Source organism: Bicyclus anynana, chromosome 7 (genome assembly GCF_947172395.1).
Source record: "Bicyclus anynana chromosome 7, ilBicAnyn1.1, whole genome shotgun sequence".
NCBI lineage: Eukaryota > Metazoa > Arthropoda > Insecta > Lepidoptera > Nymphalidae > Bicyclus > Bicyclus anynana.
The window spans coordinates 8,036,416-8,058,675 of NC_069089.1; the positions used below are offsets into that span (position 1 = coordinate 8,036,416).

General features: G+C 36.8%; 1 protein-coding gene across 1 annotated transcript in view; it reads left to right on the forward strand.

Annotated features, from left to right (window-relative positions):
* Positions 1-22,147, forward strand: part of LOC112044396 (uncharacterized) — a 90,850-nt gene extending 68,703 nt beyond the window's left edge. The window contains exons 3-7 of the mRNA XM_024080268.2: positions 16,611-16,677; positions 17,413-17,480; positions 18,503-18,679; positions 19,668-20,031; positions 20,385-22,147. Of these exons, the coding sequence (XP_023936036.2) occupies positions 16,611-16,677; positions 17,413-17,480; positions 18,503-18,679; positions 19,668-20,031; positions 20,385-21,823 (2,115 nt within the window). The 3' untranslated portion in view covers positions 21,824-22,147. The remainder of the gene's footprint in view (positions 1-16,610; positions 16,678-17,412; positions 17,481-18,502; positions 18,680-19,667; positions 20,032-20,384) is intronic.
* Positions 22,148-22,260: the final 113 nt, after the last annotated feature.

A 22,260-nucleotide genomic window follows, 5' to 3' on the forward strand; every position in this document is an offset into this window, starting at 1 on the left:
TATTTCATATATATTTATATTATATTTATTATTATTATATTTATTTATTTATTTCATTATACTTATTTATTTCATAATACTTAGATTAATTTTAAGTATTCAGCAAACATATTGTATCTAACTACGTTATCCCCAAAGCATTTACCTACTGGCAGTTTGTACTGACGTTTTCAATAAATACTTAAAATCTGTTATAATAATAATAATTTAAGCGTTTTGACTATTTGACTATTTAATTTGATTATTTAATTCAAAATTTCCGTGTTTTAAGTGTATTTTGTTTACAGGCTTTTTGTTACTAATAACTCTATCATTTTTTAGAGCCGTGATAGCCCAGTGGATATGACCTCTGCCTCTGATTCCGGAGGGTGTGGGTTCGAATCCGGTCGGGGCATGCACCTCCAACTTTTCAGTTGTGTGCATTTTAAGAAATTAAATATCACGTGTCTCAATAGGTGAAGGAAAACATCGTGAGGAAACCTGCATACCAGAGAGTTATCTTAATTTTCTGCGTGTGTGAAGTCTGCCAATCCGCATTGGGCCAGCGTGGTGGACTATTGGCCTAACCCCTCTCATTGTGAGAGGAGACTCGAGCTCAGCAGTGAGCCGAATATGGGTTGATGACGTAACTCTATCATTTTAGTTCTAAACAACTTACATTTTACATTACATTGAAAGACAGACTTGTTTCGATTTCGTTAAATAAATGCCGAGTCAAAGTCTTACGCCATCCATGTAATTTGACCTTCCGTTGCAATCTGAGGCGTGTCATCCAGGATGAAACTATTTAGCCTGAGGGCAACAACCTCGGTGACAAACACGACTAGACAGACAATCAACTCTAATTATAACTATGTGCTATAAATTCGTTCACAGATGAAGCACACTTTTATTTGTACTTTTAACATAGTAACCAAGTCGCTTTCCGCCGTCTGTACGCTTAGACCTTTCAAGTAAGCAATGGTTTTAAATACGATTTTCATCAATATATAGAGTGATTCATGAGGAAGGTATATATTTACATATATAAATAGTTTATTAATGAAGAACGTCGTAGTTCAGGGTCGCCATGCAGACGAAGTCGCGGGAGTTCGCTAGACTTTTATATTTCTCAACTTATTCTATGTTGGATTTTTTATGAGAAAATCTTTGCGCAAACCGAGTTTTCCTACATTAGGTAAGTTTGATGTTTTAATAGAGGCCACCTTTAGATTTTTTTTAATCTTAAGAATTCAATACTAAATTATTGAAATCTCAAGATAAATTCTTTTATTATTTACTAGCTGACGCCGCGCGGTTTTACCCGTGTGGTTCCCGTCCCCGTAGAAATACGGGGATAATATATAGCGTATAGTCTTCCTCGATAAATGAGCTATCTAACACTAAAAGAATTTTTCAAACCGGACCAGTAGTTCCTGAGATTAGCGTGTTCAATCAAACAGACAAACAAACTCTTCAGCTTTATAATATTAGTACAGATTAAAACTCTTATAGAGTTTCTCGATTTCCCATTGCTTCACTCACTCACCCACCACTGTCCTTCGGGATAAACAAAAGATCAACTATTCTACTTTGCAATAAGGCTATGTAAACAAATGAAATTGATATAAAAAATAAAGAAAAGCATTATAATTACACTGCGCAAGAGGTGAAATCAAGATTTCTATTTATAATGAATTCGATCGCTCTTTTGTTAGGAGTCAATCATATTTTAAATTGTCTTTTTCAAAATTAAAATAGCGTGTATGAAATGGTTTATTTCTTAAAACAAATCTTACCCAAGACAAAACGAGAAATCCTTTGAAATTGTATTTTTATCTACTACTATTAGTTGCCGTGCGGTTTCACCCGCGTGATTTCCGTTTCCGTAGGAATACAGGGATAAAATATAGCCTAAAGCATTCCTCGATAAATGGGCTATCTATGACAAAAAGATTTTTTTCAAAATCTTAAGCTTTATAATATTAGTATAGATAATATTAGTATATACTAGGTACTCGCATAAATATCCCTACTTTAAATCACAGTGAAATACAGCTTTTATATTGCTGTAAAATACCTGCTTGAGCTATGCATATTGCTTAGTGCACCTGTAAAAACCGAAGCAAAAAACATACATATAAAATGTGATAACATAATCATGACATTTTAGAAATCCACCGCGCCTTGAACAGAGAATGTTTCAACCTCTCCAAGGAAGTCTATCGAACTAAGCAAGTTTTTATTTGCATTCTTCGTGTGTGTTTTGCATTGTTTTTTTCATCGCGTCTAAAGGTTACTTACTTTTAATTATCTTAATGCATAGAATATAAATCAGGTGAACAGGATATCAGTTGGATAAAATCCGATTATGGCAAAGCAAGGAAAGTCATTATAAACAGTTTACAATAAGTATTGTTACATTAATTTTGCTAGTGGGAGGCTTCGGCCGTGGCTAGTTAGTCACCCCGGGCAGAGACGTACCGCCAAGCGATTTAGCGTTACGATACGTGTAGAAAACGCAATGGGTGTGGATTTTACAATAAGCTTGGAATTGCACGGGTTAACCGCTCACTCGATTTTGACGAATTTCAGGTGTTAAATATTCCCAATTTCGTTTTCTATATCATATGAGCTACAGTTAGGGGTACCTACCTATAGGGCTTGCCTGCGACATTTCTGCATTGTAAATGAGATCACAAATGAAAAAAAATGTCAGTTAAAAGGTGTAGGCGAACTGCTTTAATTGATAAGAATAATCAACGCGTGAATCAAGCACAGAGTTATGTCACAGAAAAGATATTACAACCAGTAGTTGGACTTCATACTAGAGGTCGAAACGCGAGCTATACCTACGCTCCTTGAACATGGGGTGATCGTAGGGTGAAGACAGTCGCGACTGTGTCGCGGTGACGAACGAACGCACGGTGTATTAACAGAGTAAAGTGTATTAATAGTATTAGATTTTTTTAATTATGACCAGTAGGAAATACTGTGCCGTTTTTGGATGCATGAATTCAAAATTATCCCATCCAGAGATAACTTTTTTTAAGTTACCTGGAAACTCTGAAAGGTTAACTTTAAAATAAATTTACTTATTAGTAGGTAGGTATATAATCTTGTATTTTTTAATGGATAAGGTATTTCCTTTTATCTCCAGAATAAAGGTAGGTATCTGGATTAGTAAATAAAGTGAATAGAGTAAAGGAAAGTGATTGACACGATTGAAATATGAGCTTGTATTAAAACCTCGACTGCTTGTACAATGTATTGTGTGACTGTGCTCGGATCATTTGTGTTTTGTTACCCGACTGCGGCGAAGCCCAAAGGAGGAGTATGTGTTTGAATGTTATGACTTGTTGTTGTATGCGGGCGACGGGAGGAAAGGACTGCGCGGGTGTGAAGTCGTACGCGCTGGGCATCGTTACCCCCCTCCCGGACCGCGCCGACCTTCGGGAGTGTTACGAACAAATTTGCCAAGCACACATACTGATAAATGATATGTCATTAGACTCGTCTAGATAGGCCGAGTGTCACTGGGTAACTTAGTTCTTAAAAAATCAAAATGGCGGATTTTATGCACTTTAATGTGCAAGCTCATAAAACTTTTGCTCAGCTTGGCATTGGTGACAAGAATTTTAACCGACTTCCAAAAAGAATCGTATCGTATTTACAGCGATATTTCCGTCATTTGTAAACCGTTTCTTTTTTGTTTGGATGAATATTCTTTCAGGTTAGTCCCATTTTTTTCATGTCAGGATCTGATAATGGCATCCTAGAGAAATCTAGGGGAACTATCGTATCGTAGGGACAATTAGTGCGTTTGTTCATTGTTTCATTATCTATTTTAAATCACTACAATTTCATGAAGGTATTTATCTTTTTTTTTATTTGTTCACGTAGTGTGGAGGTAATACCTAGATGGCATCACCGAAATAAATATGTTTAAGAATACGACCAATCCTTCAAGATCATTGACGTAGTATCAGCCTTAATTAAATCAACCAATCAAAAAACACGCATTTTTATTTATCACTTCCCATTTTACTACAATTTACAAAGTATTTTATTTGTTTATATAAAAAAAGTTTATTTACAATCACAAAACTAAGTGGAAACACAAAGTTAGCAAATGTAATTAAATTGCTGCATGCGGGCAGCCCTATGACATGTTTACGTACCGCGCGGCTGTAGGTATTTATTTCAAAAATACGGCTGAGTTATTATACTGCTTGTAATATCTTTACTGTGGTTATGTGCATAAACGGTAGTTAGCCATACCTTATATGGCCGCGATATGGTTTGGCACGCGCACAGGTCAGCGTTATTAGCGTAATTGTGTTCGCGTAGGCGATACCTATTGTTCAGGGTATTGCGTAAATAAGCTGCGAGATCTGCCAAAAACATTGTTATGCCACACCTATCTCTATCCGTATACAATTCGTTACCGTCAATGTCTACAATTAGGACATGCGACATATATTGAATTTGTCTGTCTTACTGGTCCAATGGATACGGAAAGTTAGTATGTGTTTGTTGAACTTTGCACGGGTAAACCGCTCACCCGATTTTGACGAATTTCAATACAGACACTACTTTTTATCGCAAAAATGTTACCCTAAGGTAATTATATTCCCAATTTCTTTATTGCAAATTCATTACCGTCAATGTCTACAATATGGACATGCGACATAAATTGAAATTGTCTGTCTTGCTGGTCCAATGGATAGCTTACGTGGCTTCAGATCAAATGGACCAGGGCCTGTAGCCAAGTGGCACGTCGATTCTCTTTCTACAAACGCTAACGCTTCGAAAACTAGAAAAATGTATGGAAATGACAGATCCGATCGATTACTTGATCACGTGACCTGTCGATAGCAAATGTCATTCCTATACATTTTTGAATTTTCGAAGCGTTAGCGTTTGTAGAAAGAGAATCGACGTGCCACTTGGCTACAGGCAATGTATCTCAGTTCTAAATCGAGCTATCAATTCATATTGAGCTTTTCTTTCTTTTTTCCAAGAAAACCTCAATACTTTGCCCGGAGTTGGGAATCTAATCTCTGTCTTGGATAACAAGATAAAGGTCACCCACGCGATGCCTGATCGGCACCGTCTTGCCTTGTAGGATTCATTCTTTGTATGGATTGCTTTGGGCTCTCAATACCACTAACTACGTCAACTCCGGAGCGCTTCGCTCGCGGCATAACCAATCGTTGATAGTAAATGGGACACTTGGTGACCATCCATTTCTAGTACACTTGCCTTGCTTTACCCACGCGCTGGTCCTAAACAAATCGCAAGTGTAATAACATGCGCGAGAACGTATTGGCGACCCGGCGTCTATCCGCGAACTAATGACGTTTACATGGTTGACGTGGCACACACCCATGGAACACCTATCGACAACGAATATACACCGAACAAGGAGGTGGTGCTAGGTGCTGAGTCGGATCAATGAGCCACCTCAAGCCGTCGATATCGATACTCTTTCGTATAAATACTCGTAAAGTGTAAAGACTACAATTTAAAAAAATACCATCCCATTTGTAACTTGGCATTAAGTAGGTCTGAGAATTCTTTTACGAACGTCTTGTATAAGGAACTTGGCTTCATGATCACATTTGTTTTATTGGAATAGATTCAAGTAGGTATTAGCACAGAATACATAATAGTAGACAAGTAAGTATTTGTTTTATTTAGGCTGCGACGAAAATAAATCTAGCAAAACCACTATTGATACATAAATGCCTAATCGAATATTTACTGATGATGAATTTAAATTCGATCACCTATTTAATTTGCTTCATTTGAATACAGCACTTCTAGTTCTAATTTATCCATCCGGTTTCATTATACGAGACGATCCTTTTAAAGTTAATGTATTCAATAAAATAATATGTGCAAAAAACATATTTTTTGAATAATTCATTATACAAAAAACATATAAGATCTACTTCTGTCATAGTAATGATCATTTAATATTCGATAGTCATAAATAGCGATGATGGATTGCTTAACAACTGTTACATCCTAATTTATTCAATCACACGAGTTTTATATCTTAATGCAATTGTTATCAGAAATGTATCACATTGAAATGGGATCAAATTCGTGACTGCCTCTAATCATAGATATTATAAAAACCCTTCCGGTTTAACGCCTACATTTAAATTGGATTACCTACCTACTTTATATAATAGATATTGTCTATGTGTAAATCTTAAAATTACAATGTTATTTACGCGTCTTCGCCGTCGACTAGTGTTTGAGGCTTGCAGCTACAGCCACGATCCCAACGCTGATTGTAGATCTAGACGCCCAAAAAACGTCCATTATATCCTGACGATGACATAACGAAAGACAATGCTTCCCAGGCAACACAAACTCAAGCTACACAGCGTCTTCGCCGGCGAAGACGAGGCCGATATCTCACGTCACCCAGACGTGGGCTTTTTATAACTCACGATCTGGGGGGCGCCGGGCTGATACGCTCAGGCCAAACACCCCCCAACGCGGATTCTCAGATATGCAGGTTTCCTCACGATATTTTTCTTTCGCCGTTTAAGACACGTGATATTTAATTTCTTAAAATTCACAGAAACTGCAATATTACCGCCTTTGCACATTCATGAATATTTAGGTATGTATTGTAGGGTACGGTAGGAGTAGGGTAGGATAGGGTAGGATGGGGGTAGGGTAGGATAGGGTAGGATGGGGGTAGGGTAGCGGTAGGATAGGGGTAGGGGTAGGGTAGGGGTAGAGCGAAGTTTGACCGGGTCCGCTAGTATAATAATAATTTTAGAACCCACAATTTAATTAAGTTTACTAATGCATAGCATCGTGTTATGTGTTACGCAACACTCTCATCTACTTGCATAAAGATATAATTAGCATATTATGTGAATGCTGATGCTCTTAATCATTTTGAAGATATTCTACATCTATTTACATTTTACAACTATAACGGAAGTTAGCGAACTAAAACTTTCTTTTCCTATCGCGTGAAGCTTAGGTATTAAAACTTCGACGTTCATATATTGTGATACATTTAAGTACTACATCTTAATGACTACAATTGTATTTCATAACTATATAATGATAATTATTTCACATGAATGTGATAGTAGTAATAAAAGCTTGTTTGTGTTTCTATAAATAAAATATAATTGTTATTTACAATATTTTGGCCTCCTCCAACCTCTTCCATTCCTGTCTATCTTCAGCCACTCTATTCCACGTCACGCCTGCTACTTGTCTGATGTCGTCGTCCCATCTTTTTTGTGGTCTACCTCTTCTTCTTTTTCCTTCTCTGGGGTACCATTGTGTCACAAATTTGCTCCATTTGTCTTTTCCTCTTATTGTGTGCCCTGCCCACCGCCATTTGAGCCTTTTGATTTTGTTTGTTATATCTATGGTTTTGGTTTTGTTTCTTATGACAAATTTTTTCACTCTGTCTGACTTTTTTATATTTAACATGCTCCTTTCCATTGCATGTTGGCAGGTCGCGAGTTTGCTTAGTGTATGTTTTGTTAACGCCCAAGTTTGGCTGCCATACATAAGGACAGGTAGTACACATGTATCAAAAAGTTTACTTTTCATGTTTATATGAATCGTTCTATCTTTCATGATTTCCTTAAAACTCCAGTATCTCTTCCAGCCGTTGGTTATTCTTCTTTCTACTTCTTTGCCTACAGAATCTTTTTGGGTCATTAGCTGTCCTAGGTATATGTATTCATCTGTGTAATCGATTTCCGTTTTCCCTGAGATTATAGTGGTTTTCTCTCCATTAGTTACGACTCTTGTTTTCTCTGGATTCAAATTCAACCCTACTTTCTCACTTTCATTTGCCAGTTCGGTAATCATTCTTGTTATGTCTTCTGATGTATTAGCAAATAACACTACATCGTCTGCAAATCTCAAATGCGTTAGTGAGGTACCGTTGATATTAATTCCTAAATTTTCCCAATGGAGACGTCTAAATATCGATTCTAGTACAGCGGAGAATAGTTTTGGAGAAAGAGGGTCACCTTGTCTGACACCTTTTTCTACTCTTATCTGTTCGCCTTTTTTTTCCAGTTGTATTTTCGCAGTACTTTGATTATATACATTTTTTATTAAACGAATATATTTATGTTCAATTCCTTGTTGCTTTAGGGTCTCCCATATGTTTGCATGAAACAAGGAATCGAATGCTTTGCTGTAATCGACGAATGCAATGTAGTATGTACGCTGATATTCATCATACTTTTCTAAGACTTGGCGTACTACGTGTATATGGTCGATCATCGAATAGTCTTTACGAAAACCCGCCTGTTCAATGGGTTGTTGTTCGTCTAATGTTTTTTCAATTCGCTTTAATAAAATCTTAGCGAAAATCTTATATATGTTGGACATAAGGCTAATAGGGCGGTAATTTGCGATTTCATGTTTGTCCCCTTTCTTATACAAAAGGATGATGTTAGACACTGTCCATTGCTGTGGAATAGTTTCGGTGATCATGATCTCATTAAACATTTCTGTAAGGATAGGTGTCATGCAGTCCTTGTTTTCTATTAGAATTTCGTTAGTAATACCATCAGGCCCTGGTGCTTTGTCCCTCCTTTGACTAATGATGGCTTTTTCTACTTCATCGTAAAGAATGTTAGGGATGTCTGAGGTCTCTGTTAGATCACTTTCGTCCTGTGAGATGTTGCATTCATATATTTTTTTGTAGTAAGATGTAGCAATCCCTAAAATATCTGCTCTGTGATGATTCCATTTTCCACATCCTCTTTTCATTTTAACGATCCAGTCCTTTGAGTTGATTAATTCTTTATAGGCTTTTTTGACACCACCTAAACGTCTTCTTCTGTCCTTTTCACTTTTTGTGTTGATTAAATGGTTTCTTTGTTCTAGTAATTTTAAAGAGGTAGATGTAAGCCATTTTCTCGGTTCAACTCTTGTATTTGTAGCGTGATGTGTTGCAGCTTTAATGGTATTCTCTATCCAGTTGTATTTATCCTGTGTTCCTAGGTGAATTGTGCTTTCTTTGAAATCTGTAAATTTGTCTCTGAGAGTCCTTGCTAGTTGGTCCTTTTGAAGTTTGCTAAGTTTACTGTTTCTTGGTCCTTGTCTAGGTCTTGGTTTTCTTGGTTGGATTGTTTTTAGTTCGGCTCTGATTAGTCTATGATTTGTATTGAAGTTGAATTGGCTGATGACGTTGAAGTCGATGAAATAGTTGTTCCTGTTAGTCATAAAGAAATCAATTTCATTTTTTATTTTGCCGTCTGGCGAAGTCCAGGTCCACATTTTTTTCTTGTTTTTCTTGTATTTAGAATTTAAAATGATTAGATTATTCTCCAGCGCAAAATTTGTGATTTTTTCCCCATTCCTACTTCTGGTTTTGCTACTATACGTGTACGGTCCAATTATTGTGTTTTCTCCGGGGCGTCTTGCTCCAATTTGACCATTAAAGTCACCCATTACTATTAGGTTTTTATGGGCATAATTTTGAATAGTTCTATGTAGGTCGAGGTAGAATTTGTCTATGGTTTCCAAATCAGACTGTTCTGTAGGCGAATATATTTGTATTACAGACCACGAATCTTTGTACCCTGGTATCTTCAAATTCATCAATGCTATGCGCTCTGATGTTCCAATAAATCCTTCTATATAATTCGCAAGGTGTTTCTTAACAATAAAGCCAACCCCATGATGCCCTGGAGTTGTCCCTAAATGGTAAAGTATAAATTCTGGATATGTGACAATTCTTTCACCCATTCGTCTTACTTCGCTTAAACCGACGATGTCCCATTTAATTTTTTCCAAGGCATACATTAATTCGGTAAGATTTTCTTCATTTTTTAAAGTGAGTACATTAAGGGCTGCAATATACATTCTTGTTTCTTTCTGCTTCTTGAACTGTTTTGTTGGAGGGTTGTGGTCTTTTTCCCCCACGAGGACCAGTCGGCTTGGGGGAGATTGTATTTTTTCTGATTGTTGGTTTGTACAGATTGTTCGGTTTTCCCGTTTCCCATTTGTTGATTGCTATTGATTGCTATTTTTGCCGATTGGCAAACAGATTTCCAAAAAATAACCAAGAAACAGCTACTACACTCATAAATCTTTCGTTTATGTTTTTAGTTTGTAAAAATTAATAATCTGAATAAAAGGCTATTATTATTATTATTATTATTTACAATATTTTACATTAAATAATTAAATTAAATACTAAACTAAAACTTAACTATAAATAAAATATAAAAACAACATTCAAAGCTATTATTTACATTTACTTTATATTTTAATAAAAATTTTAATGTTTTGCTGTTAAGTCAATAATAATATATCGAATATTTCAAATGTGACAATGTCATGAAAAAAAAAGTAAATTACCAAAAAGAAATAATATTAAAGAGGTTTTCTTTTTACAACTATACAATTATACTAATACTTGCGGACCCGCTCAAGCTTCCTTTGACCCGCTTTGACTTATTAATTTATTCATTTGCACTTCTTCCCTATCCCTACCTTACACGACCCTACTCCTACCCCTACCCCTAACCTACCCCTGTCCTGCCTCTACTCCACCCCTACCCTACCCTACCCTACCCTACCCTACCGCTACCCTACCCCTACCGCTACCCTACCCCTACCCTATCCCTATACCATAAACCTACCCTACCCCTACCCTACCGCTACCCTACCGCTACCCTACCCCTACCCTATCCCTATACCATACCCCTAGCCTAGGATACCTACCACTACCCTACCCTAGGATTTAGGGGTTCGAAAAATAGATGTTGGCCGATTCTCAGACCTACTGAATATGCACAAAAAATTTCATCAAAATCGGTCAAACCGTTTCGGAGGAGTATGGCAACGAAAACTGTGACACGAGAATTTTAATTAGATTATAGAGGTAGCTTGTAACTTGACATCTTAAGTAGAGGTAATCTCTGGATCTACTGAACTGATTTTGAAAATTCCCCCTGCGATTCGCTTGTATTCAGTCCAACTGGTGAGGGGTTGACCAACAACTGCGCTATCCATAAATCATTTATTTCCAATTTTTTTTATAGCATAGTATATTTTATTTCAGATGCATCAATAAAAGAGAATCAATATTTTCTTTTGTTTTGTTTTTCTAAAATATCGGCATTATGAAATACTAGCAGACGCCCGCGTGGAAAGCAATGTAAGCTTTCAACCACTATTTCACCACTTTAGGGGTAGAATTTTAAAAATTCTTAAATCACATTATACTCGTATTTTTTTATGATTTATAAAGAAACTTTTAAAACTGTAACTCTAAAAATGAAGGACTTTCCACACAAACTTTCAACCTCTATTTCACCTCTTTCTATTTTTATTTTAGGGTAAAAAAGTACCCTATGTTTTGCTCCAAAAGCCCATTTACTTATACCAAAATTCATCTTGATCAGTTCAATCGTTTAACCACGAAAAGGTAACAGACAGACAGACAGACAGACTTACTTTCGCATTTATAATATTAGTATAGTTTGTTAAGTAGGTATACTTTATAGTGCTTTTATTATGAGTATCTAACCTATGTTTATATTACGTACCTGATTATAGTCTTCAATTCCGGTTAACCTTTAATACTCGTCTACATTATACTTATAGTCGCATATATTTGTAAGATAAGTTATAGCCAATAGGTTGACGATGAACCGGGTTTTATTATAAACTAGCGGAGGCCCGCGACTTCCTCCGCGAGAAAAACGTTCATAACTTTTACGTCTACATGACATATATATTTAGACAGTACTTAAATTGAATTATTAATATAGATCAACTAACAGACGCCTTCACCCACGTGGTTCCCGTTCCCGTAGGAATACGCGGATAATATATAGCCTATAGCCTTCCTCGATTAATGGGCTATCTAACACTGAAAAAAAATTTCAAATCAGACCAGTAGTTCCTGAGATTAGACCGTTCAAACAAACCAACAAACATACTCTTAAGCTTTATAATATTAGTATAGATACTTCAAAAGAGAAACGTTTTGATGGTTTGTTTGTCAGCATTTAATAGGTTTGAAACTACTGGTCCGATATGAAAAATTATTTCACCATTATCCAAGAACACACGCTATATTTTATCCCCTTATTCCCACGTTAAGGGGAACTACGCGTGTAAAACCACGTGGCATCTGCTATTCTATTATAAAACACATCCCTTCGGAGTCCAGAATCGCAGGCGTTAGTGCGGACGCATCCCGTGGAAACCATGGATTCCGGAATAAAAAGTTGCTGCAAGTTCCAATTATTTCTCTGTACAAAATTTCAGCTGCTTCGCCAGAAAATTAACAGACAGACAGACTAACTTACTCTGTATAGATACACTTTGAGTTCATCACTGAGCGCTGCAACCACTCGGTAACACACTGACCGCTATGCGCTGGTACCCACTACCTACTTGCTGACATAACGGACCCGTTCGCTTGCCCCGTTACTCGATACCAACATAATACACGTACAGACACGCTATGAGTAGAGTAACGCTTGGCTGGAGGCTATATAAATTAACGGCTAAATTTATAAACATGGATTAAAAATTAAGCTTCAATTTTCTTCTAAGTAAAGCGTTTAATTAGTACCAAGTGATTAGGTTCATTTAAGGCCATTTTCGGAGTAATTATCGGTGCGGAAGCGGTTGCGGATCCTTTTTGCCCGGTATACGCAGTACCGAAAGCTTGCCGAGCGCCTATATTTAACTGAACGTCGTCTTCTAATTTAAACTGAGTAAAATGGGTTAGCAAAAATCGGGTTACTTGAAGTTTTTTTAGGCTTCCGATTTTTACTTGTTTTTTCTAGTATAAAACTAACAAGTATTGTACCATTTTATCAGATTAAATGAGTACTTAAAACCATTTGATTGCAAAAATACCAACAGTGAAACACACTATCACTGTCACGCACTATACGTGATAGACGAGAAAAAAATAAAAAGATTTTTTCTAATAGAACTCCTTAAGGACTACGGAACCCTACCTAATAGAAAAAATCTACTGTAAGAGTCGAGATAGCGTTAACCAAGCATAAATTAATTTAAGAACTATAATTATTACAAAAATGAAAAAATATACTGTAAAAATATGTCTTATTTAACAACTCTTAAATTATTTTTGATAAGCCCAGATTATACTCCTTCTGCTATGCATTTAAATAAGGTGTGCAAAAAGTTAATATTGATCGACTCTAATCTGCATTTGGTTTACCTACTCGTATTGTATCAGATCTTTGCTCAGGTATTAGGACCCGTTCACACATGGTCTCCGCTTTACAGGTCCGTTTTATGGGCGGCTTCACATATGGTACAGTATTCAGTATACAGTTAAAAAAACGTCTGGTAAATTATGACTTTCCGTTTTGTTATCGAATACTGGATGAACGGAATACGTATTCGTAATGTTTCCGTACAACTTTACCGAATAGACACAATGATAATTTTATGTTACAGACCGGATCACTTTTTACCCTACAAAATCACTGCAAAAAGTGATCCGAATAATAGGCTACAAAACTGAGCGCACACATGCAAAATTTTGTCTTTTATTCCATTATTTATTAATGTATGTATAGTTTTTACACTTCCTGAACTCACACCTCGAGATTGTAGACGATATTAAGATATTATTTGTTTAAATAACGTTCGTTGTTGACCACAACTAACATTGAGATGTAAAAATTTCCTCTTTTGAGCGCCTCATTTTTCATGACCTAGTAACACATCTAACAGTATTTAACATCATTGGATAGACATCATGGTAGAAAAGCGGCGGTAAATTACGAATTTTCTTGTGAATATCGTATCCAGTAATGATGGATACGTTGTAGTACAACATATCCATCATTACTGGATACGTAACGATAGTATAGTAACGTTATACCACAGTATTTTTTTACTGTGATTATACGATGTCTATGTGCATTTTTTTGTCGTACCTATATATATAAACACGGAGACTATGTGTGAACGTGCTCTTAAAGATGACATTATGTTTTTTTAAACCACTTAAGGGACATACAGAATTCCACAGAGGCTTAAAACTGCTATCAGTCCGATGTCACTATCCTTGCAGAAAATATCCCGCTTTAATTAAAATTACCATTCGAAATTTACAGATAATCGCGCAAATAAGCAGCTTATCTGAAATTAATACCCAACTGTAACCCATCGAGGTAGCTTATATCTTTTTAACTGATAATATTTGATGATAATCTTTTTAACAAGGGACTGTAGACCTGAGTAAATGATTTCAATTTCAGTTCGACACCTCCAAGCGTTCCCGGGATAAAGGGAGGGTTCCCGGAATAGACGGACAGATTGACAGATAAACAACAAATCTTATAGTGGTTCCGTTTTTTTTATTCTTGAGCCTAGTTAGCCCTTGACTACAATCTCACCTGATAGTAAATGATTATGTAATCTAAGATGGAAGCGGGCTAACTTGTTAGGAGGTGGTTGAAAATCCACACCCCTTTTGATTCCTACACGACATCTTACCGGAACGCTAAATCGCTTGACGTCTTTGTCGATAGGGTGGTAACAAGCCTCCTAGATCTGGACCAATTAAGAAAACCTCAATCGGCCCAGCCGGGGATCGAACCCAGGACCTCCGTCATGTAAATCCACCGAGCGTATCACAGCGCCACGGAGATAAATAACCCTGAACGTACCGATAGCAATCTGTTTGTTAATTATAAAAATTAAAAGTAATGCATGCGATAATCTCGTCCATCTAAACGCAGCCTTAAACTTTTGTCGCTGCTCCAATTTTCGCGTTGGTCCACTGCACAGCCTTATACGGAAACCACGCCTTAGATAAAATATTACAGGTATAAAGTGGCACAACCGATAATGTAATACTTTCACAACAAACTATAACAAACACAAATACCCTTCATTCATCATTTTGAAGTGTTTACGTTTTACTTGGCGTACGAGTACGTACCTAATAAATGTTATTAAGATTTTGATTTTTGTATAGTGTTAACTTATTATAGGCTTTATTTTTTATTCCTATATACTCACGTATATATATATAGAGTATATATACTCACATACGTGAACTATACGGTTGTAACCGCCGTCGGCTAGTATTCAATACTTCAAACATGCAATTCTTGTTATAATATTAATGAGTTTTAAATAAGATTTTGCTTCGAAAATTCTCAAATTAAATAAAATAAATAAAAAAAATAGCCTTATTTTTGATGATTTTGTACAATTAAATGATGTCCCTAATCTCATTGTGCCTCATGGCAAAGGCTCCCGCTCCAGCCCCCGCCATTGCCTTCTGCCCAAAGCTACTCTTCTCCAGAATGGGCCAGCTGTAAGCTTCAGCTCGTCTTCCCACCGTCTATGCTGCCGTCTCCCATTACGAAGGCACCATCGTGTGACAAGGGTACCACCACTTTTCTTGAGGATCCCGAAGCATATGACCTATCCATCTCCACTTAAGCTGGTCCATCCTGGTTAAAATGTCGGTAACTCTGGTCCTTTTCCTTATGTCAATGTTTCTAATTCTCTCTTCTTTACTCCATTCTCAAATTGGTGTTAGCTTTTTTTATTTTTTATTTTATTATAATTAATTTTCAAAACTACGTTACCACTGCAGGGATTTATCTGTTGTGTACAGCATTCTAAATACAAAATCCATTACAAAGTCGCACGAATCTAATAGAACATTGTTACAAATGTTGATGCACCTACCCGTCCAGTTACCCGGTTACAAAGCAAAAAGAAGCATTAAGTTCACGGCCTACTTCCTTAACTATTAACTTGGTAAAAAGTGGAGCATTTTAACATCGAAATGTTTAATTGTTTAGTTATGCAATTTGGATGAGGCATATCGGAACAGTTCATTGTTGATGGCTAATTGTAAATGTCGAAACCCTATTGTTATTTTGTGATGCGCGTGCGAAAATAGCAAACCAACCATTGTGAGATTGTTATTATCTCCACCATTATATCGAGCTCTGCTATTAGAATGCAATAGGAATACCTAAACATTGTTTACAAGCTAAATCCATTTTTTAGCGAAAATTCATAATTTTTAGGTTCCCGTAGGTACCTCATAAGGAAAATCACTTCTTACGGAATCACTTTGTTGTCCATATGTCTGTCAAGATCTCAGAAATATACGGAGTTATTGAGTTGAAATTAAGACCATAAACTCGGCTCCTCGGCCCTGTAAAGCTGTGAAAAAATCAAGCGTTTAAATTAATAAAATCTATACTAATATTATAAAGCTGACGAGTTGTTTGGTTGAACGCGCTAATCTCAGGAACTACTGGTCCGATTTAAAAAACCTTTCAGTGTTAGATAGTCCAATTATCGAAGAAGGCTATAGGCTATATATTATCCCCATATTTCTACGGGAACGGGATTCACTCGGGTGAAACCGCGCAGCGTCAGCTAGTTATGTATATATTTGTTATGTTTTTGCCACAAAGAACATATATATTTCGACACTCAAGGAAATAATAATGCTTTCCGTTAACCTAGACAAAGGAAAAAATCTAGGAGATCGCAGTCAAAGGCTTTTGTTGTGGATTTTTACGAGTATATATAATTGTACCTATATATTTAAACAGGAATTGTTTGTTGAATTTCAGATGCGGCGGCAGGCTCGGATCTCAGCCGGCGGCGCGCTTGTGGTGCGTTCCGCCTCTGCTTTGCAAGGTTAACTCCCTTTACTTAACTATCAAGTTTAACTTAAACCTACATCTATATATAATTATAATATATATCAATACATATAAATAAAATTGAGGTGTATGTCTGTGATTTCAATATAACTTTGTTTTCTCAAGTGCTAATAGTTATTTGCTCGTACCAAACCACAAACGAGCTTTTTTAGACTTCTTTTGTCTGTCTGTCTTTATGTTTGTCCGGACGAAACTTTGGAACGGCTGAACCGATTTCACGGGACTTTCACCATATGATAGAGGAGGTTATGGAGCAACATAATACGCTCCGCTTTTATCACGAAAAAAAACATAGTTCTCGTGGGTTTTGTAAAAAAACTGAATTTTATGTCTGCTAGTTACGAGTACTACATGAAAAACGCGATAACAGCTTAACCGATTCGGCAATTATTTTTAGTATTTTCGTAAAGAAAGGTTCTTAAAGAGATAATAAGAAAATACTCGCATGTAAAAATTACAAGGAAAATACAAAAAACAAAATAACAATGAATCCCTATTTCCTTTTAATTCATTTTAACAAGGAGTCATTCAATAACTTGAGAACGACTAACCCGATTTAATTCATCTTTTTCATGTTTTCTGATAATTTTAAATACATTAAAAGAAATACAATAATTCTTCTTTGCTTTACAGTTACAATATAGTTCCGTTACTATATGTACTCGTTTAACTAATGTAGTTATGTAACAACATTTGTTTTCTTTTTCAGTTTGGTTGTGGTTGCTGCTTTTTGTGTTCCAAAATGAATTTCGGATATCGAGATCCATTCAACCTGGAGTAAGATTTTTAATAATAGTAACTTTAAACGAGTATAAATAATCTGAATCTCGGAAACGGCTACAACAATATTCATGAAATTTAGTATGCAGTGGGTTTCGGGGTCATAAATCGATCTAGTTTCAGAACTAGTTACAGTTTTAGAAAAAAAGGTAAATGAATTATAATCATCAGCGTGTTTTAATGGCCCGCTGCAGGGCCAGGTCTCTTCTCTTTATCATCATCATCATTATCAACCTACATTCGGCTCACTGCTGAGCTCGAGTCTCCTCTCAGAATGAGAGGGGTTTGACCAATAGTCCACCACGCTGGCCCAATACGGATTGGCAGAATTAATAAAATTCTCTGGTATGCAGGTTTCCTCACGATGTTATTCCTTCACCATTAAAGACACGTGATATTTAATTTCTTAAAATGCACACAACTGAAAAGTTGGAGGTGCCTGACTAGATTCAAACCCACACCCTCCGGAATCGGAGGCAGAGGTCATATCCACTGGGCTATCACGGCTTCTCTTCTCTTTATAGGAAAGGGGAATTGGAGCTCACACCCCCACGCTAGTACAGTTGTATGACTGTAAAGATTAATGTTTACCTAAGTTAAAAATAATTAACGAGACCGAGTGGCCGCGCTCTCCAAGGAACGGGATGTAGCACCACCAAATTCTCTCTCCAATGCTGCTACTGAAATTTTATTGCAGCTTAAACCGACTCGAACCAAGGACCTCCTGATTCACTGGTTGGCGGCTGTTGGTGTGGGTATTAATAAACATATAACCGTGATTAGATGGATCAGGTGCTACAAACAATTTATTATGTGCACTATGGATGGTAAATCCTTACCTTCCAATTTTCATAGTTACATTTCCCACCTATTTCGGTTCCCTCTCCTTCCTTTTGCAGTAAGATATTATTCCTTATGAGTCTGTTTTATACTGCTGTCATATAAAAAAATATATTATTTGCAATAAAATTTTTAATGTATATTTGTTTTTTACTCAAAACTGAATTTTTCATTTTCAGTATTTGGACTTCGATAATCTCCCTGAAACAAATTTCACGTGTACCGGCAAGGTGATCGGTGGCTACTACGCGGATCTGGAGACATCCTGCCAGATGTTCCACGTGTGTACCGTTGGTCAGCAAGACGAACCCATGGATATCAAGTTCCTGTGCCTTAATGGCACTGTTTTTGATCAGGTAATTACGACTCACACAGCGGGTCGATGGAACGAGCTATGCTAGGAGTATCTCTGCGTGATCGAATCAGAAATGAGGAGATCCGCAGAAGAACTAAAGTCACCGACATAGCTCAACATGTCGCGAAGCTGAAGTGGCAATGGGCGGGGCGCATAGTTCGAAGAGCCGATGGCCGTTGGGGTCCCAAGGTGCTGGAATGGCGACCCCGCACTAGGTGGACTGACGACATCAAGCGGGTCGCAGGATGCAGATGGCTCAGTATAATGATGTTTGGAAGTCCCTACAAAAGGCCTGTCCTTCAGTGGACATCCATCGGCTGACATGGTGATGATGATGAATTACGCGTACGCAATAGGTAGGCACGTAGTATTCGCTGACGTGTCACTATTTATATCGCTAGTATTTTAAATATAAAAAACTGACCAAGTGCTAGTTGGACTCCAAGGGTTCCGGCATTGTAAATAGTTCAGGTTGCGAGTTGCGCAGTTTTTGCCTACATTTTCTCGAAGTCCAACTTCTAATAGACCCCTATTTTTTAAAATTAATTCACAAATGTGAATAGATTTAAGGTTTTTTTTCTGTATTTGTGGTCAAAACGATACTAATTGCCAAATTTCATAGGTCTAGGTCAATGGGAAGTGACCATATGAATTTTGATTCCCTTGAGAGTTTCGAAAAGTGCGTTTTTTGGTAAATAATCATCGGCCGTATCTTTTTTACGTTAGAATTATGAATTTTTTCACAACTTCATGGGACCGTAAGCCTGAGTATGCGATTTAAATTTCAACTTACCTGTTACGCATTACTGAAATAAAGGTTTTTTACAGACAAAGAAACAGACAGCAAAGTGATATTTTGGGTTCCGTTATTTCATTTTGAGGTGCAGAACCCTAATAAAAATATTTCACTATTTTTTTTAACTACTCTTTGGTACAAGCGACAGTAACAATTGTATAATCAAGTAAAATAAGCATTATCTTCTTTTCAGGAGACAAGAGTATGCGAGAGAGTAGACGAAGTAGATTGTACAAAATCTGAAAAGTTCTATAGTTTAAATTTAGAATTGTATGGAAGCACTACGCCTCCAATCATACAACCTGAACCAACGAAACCTCAAGCAAAACCAACAGAGCAAACACACCTGAAAAATAAACCAAGTACCACAATTATTACAGACCCTGTAATAAACGAATCGCCAACAACACCTGAAAAAGTTATAAATCAACCAACAGATACCATTGACTCAACCGAAGATCCGATACAAGAAAATAAAAAAGATGAATATAAAAATACGTCGACATATAAATCGTCACCGTTGCCATCAAAACAACAAGACATACAACATCTAGAGGGTAAGTTATCAAAACTATTTATTCTGTTAAACGTACGCAAAATAAAGCCTGTTAACCCGAGCAGCGTGGTGGGTCTAAGAAAACCTCAATCGGCCCAGCCGGGGATCGAACCCATCTTGTATATCCACCGCGCATATTACTGCGCCACGGAGTCCGTCAAAACCTTTGTGTACCTATGAGTACTAATCGGTTTGAAGGCGGTGCCACGCCAAAGTACTCTATTATTAAGTACCGTATTTATTTTGATATTGGAACTTTTGTAGCAAATACAGCTATAATAATATTTTGTAGCAACAGACCTCCATCTTTTTAAAACTCAATTATAATTATTAAACTTAATACATTTTTTACAGAATATGAAGATGAAGATGACGCAATAGATGAAGACAACACTGATTATGAAGAAGATTATTCACATCCGCAGACAACCACTACTATTCAAACAATTACGACAACACCTACAACAACAAAAACACCTTATACAAGTACTATGTTGCCACCACACACGACGCCACCAACTACAATAACACATTTAATTTCTTCACCTTCTCCGTCTATTTCATCTTTATCACCTCCGATCCATTCTTCCTTAACTCCTTCTGTACCGCCTTCGACGACTTTAGATCCCTCTCTTTTATCTCCACAAGAATTTATCTATCGTCACAGAGGGCCTGGATCAGAAGCTATCTCTTTTCAACGACAAAGTTTTCGTCCAGCTGATGGCGTTTACATTACTCATGCCCCTCCTCACCAATTTGATCACTTCCAATATGAATCTTCTAGGACAGCACCACGACCTGTTGCAAATCGTCCAGTGCCTTTTGTTCAACGCCCTCAACCAACACCATTCCGGCCAACTACAATTGATCCACGTGATCAAATTTTACGTCCCGGCCCGAATGCGCAATCGTCTGAAAAAATCGAAACTCCTGTAAAAAATCGACCTCACCATTCACACTTACCTGTACAACAAAATTTACCATTTAATCCCTTCTATTATGATCGTAAAAGAAGTGATGACGTGATCCCAGAAGACGAATCATCATTATCAGCAAGATCAGTGGCTCCACCTACTACAAAAACAAGAAAACCAACTAAGCCTAAGAGTCCACCGCGTGTTATAGTTACGGCTAGTGCATCTGTAAGCGATAGCAATGGAAAAAAATTGAATTATACCGTTGGAAATGTAGTTAGCGCTGTCAAGCCAATCGTTGCAATTAATTATGATGACTACAAAGAGTCGGATCTTATATTCGATCCATTTTTTCTCGATGTGCCAAAACTACAATCAAGACGAAAGACTAGATCTAGCAAATATAGAAAAGTTGTTGTTGTTCCTGTTCCTCCATCAATGTCAGTTAATGTATTGACAGAGAAGGTTCCTACCAGTACATCAACACCTGTAACTTTACGAGCGACTACTACAAAATCGTCATCAACTACATCTACAACCACTGTAGCATGGAATCCACAGGATTATGTCGATGACAATTACGAACCTCACGCATATGTACCACCCGTGCCTCCACTTGCAGTTTTAGTTACACAAGATAACATAAAATATAAGAATAAAGAAAGAATGTCAATAAATGATGTTGTGGGGAAAGAAGCAAATGATGTTAAGTCGGCTATCTTTCCAAAGGAACAAATGAAAGAGACGTCCTCTGAAGCGCATACAATGTCTAGTCAAAGTGTGGGCACTGAGGCTACGGTGGCGGTCACCTCACCGACTCCTATCGAGGCGCCCGCCTGCATTACTTCGCGCTCAACTGACTGTCAGATTCGTGCCTAATAATTAGCTCACTTAATACATAGATAAGTAGTAACATATTTAAATAGGTAGTTAAATTTAATAATTTTATGGAACCGATTACGTCTGAATAGTTACTTATTTTTTAATTGATGTAAATGTTAGATCAGAATACCGTAATTTATCTTACCTTTGTTACCACCTCGTCCTGTGGACATTTGGAGACATTATTCGTGATTTTCATGATCACGATAATAGGACTAATATACACAACGCATAATGTATATTATATTTATATTGATGTGAAAATAAAACGAAATGTTGTACATAATTATGTATTATAAAATAAACAATAAGTGTCTAATGTATTTTATTTTTATTTTGAGTATCCCTATATTACAATTATTAAATTGTATCATGAATCCTGTAAATACTTTGAAATGAACTGAGAGATTGACATCAAAGGTCAGTAAATAACA